The sequence below is a fragment of the Pinus tabuliformis genome, chromosome 4_2 (assembly GCF_031772625.1).
Source record: "Pinus tabuliformis cultivar Carrire ecotype Pingquan chromosome 4_2, CPIR1, whole genome shotgun sequence".
NCBI lineage: Eukaryota > Viridiplantae > Streptophyta > Pinopsida > Pinales > Pinaceae > Pinus > Pinus tabuliformis.
In genome coordinates, this window is record NC_142304.1 from 148,700,263 (window position 1) to 148,701,835 (window position 1,573).

General features: G+C 43.9%; 1 protein-coding gene across 1 annotated transcript; it reads left to right on the top strand.

Annotated features, from left to right (window-relative positions):
* Window positions 1-923: 923 nt before the first annotated feature.
* On the top strand, window positions 924-1,346 carry LOC149168632 (uncharacterized). Its single transcript, XM_089424939.1, has one exon. The coding sequence runs from the start codon at window positions 924-926 to the stop codon at window positions 1,344-1,346; it is 423 nt and encodes a 140-aa protein (XP_089281065.1).
* Window positions 1,347-1,573: the final 227 nt, after the last annotated feature.

Below are 1,573 nucleotides of genomic sequence, written 5' to 3' on the forward strand. Positions count from 1 at the left end.
CAAATCAAAATCAAATGAATCCATTGAAAATGAAGAATCTCCGGACGGCCAATGGGAACAAGTAAAAAAGAAAAAATCTTCTTCCTCTCAAGGGCCCAGCTCTAAGCCCTCCCTGGAAACCCCCCCCCCCCCCCTCCCCCACCCAGCTCATCTCCCTCCTTTCCCTCCACCTCCAACCCTTTTGAATCCTTGGAAGTTGAAGATCCTTCTTCTCCTCCCCCTTCCCCTCGCAACACCTCATTAGTTGTCATCTCCTCACCTTCGATCCCTCTGCCCTCCCCTCCTCCAACAATAGAGAGAATACTCACCAGAAATAAACTGAAAGAAACCAGTCTTCCCTCAAATCCCCCAAGAAAGGCAGGTAGAAAGTCAAATAAGGAACTTAGAGACGAGGCAGCAACAAAAGAGATGGCTACTGGAGCACAGCAACCAATGGACTCCTATCTAGACAGGCAAAAAGGAAGTGGGGAAAAAACCAAGGAGAGAAGCGGGACTCACCCAAAAACTGGTAAATGATGAATCTGGTCTCTTGGAACTGTAGGGGGATGGGCTCCTCCTTAAAGATAAATGCAGTCCGTGACTTAATAAATCAGGAGCAGCCAGACTTTGTCCTCATCCAGGAGACCAAAATCTCAGACCAAGATTTTCAAAAACAAGTTAAACGATTCAAAAATTTTGAAGGTTACTCAATAGGATCAAAAGGTGCATCGGGAGGTATAGGAACACTCTGGAACAAGAATAAATGGACTCAAATCAACCTCCAATCTTTCAATTGGTGGATAAGAACAGAACTCAGAAACAAAGCCTCTCAAGAAGTCTACAACATATACAACATCTACGCTCCAAACCATTACCGGGACGAATCAACATGTTAGGACTCATTATCCTTAGATTTACAGTCCTCCCACAACAGTAGCATAATTATGGGAGGAGATCTGAATCTCATAAGAAATGTGGATGAAAAGTTAGGAGGAAACTTTCATTCGGACCCCTCAAGAGAGGCGCTGGAGGCTATAATCCAGTCTCATAATCTCATTGACATACCTCCCTTCAACGGGAAATACACATGGAGTAACAAAAGAACAGGCTGCCACAATATCAAAGAGAGGTTAGACAGATTTCTCGTGCAGAAAAGAATCGCAGCAAGCTTCTCTTCCATCAAGAGCAAAATCATTCAAGCTTCGGCCTCTGATCATAAACTTGTGGTGATGAACATGGAAAAAGGGAGAAATCTGGGGCCCCTCCCCTTCAAATACAATAAAATATGGGATTATAAAGAAGACTTTCGCTCCCTCGTTCAAAATCAGTGGGCAAAGGAAGTGTGGGGATCACCTTACTACGTCTAGGAAACCAAATTAAAATCCCTAAGAGCAGTCATTAAACAATGGGCCAAGGAATACGCAGCAACGGAGAAGAGGAAAAAAGCGGATCTGCATGCGCAAATGGAGCAGTGGAACAAAGAAAAGGAGAACAGCCAACCCACAAATGAAGATATAATCCATGAAAATGAAATGTACAGGGAGCTATATAGACAAAATCGAGCTGAGGAAGAGGAACAAAGGCAGAAATCGAG

What these genes read in the sequence shown, in the direction of transcription:
- LOC149168632 (XM_089424939.1), top strand. Translation starts at nt 924, where the DNA reads ATGGGAGGAGATCTGAATCTCATAAGAAATGTGGATGAAAAGTTAGGA.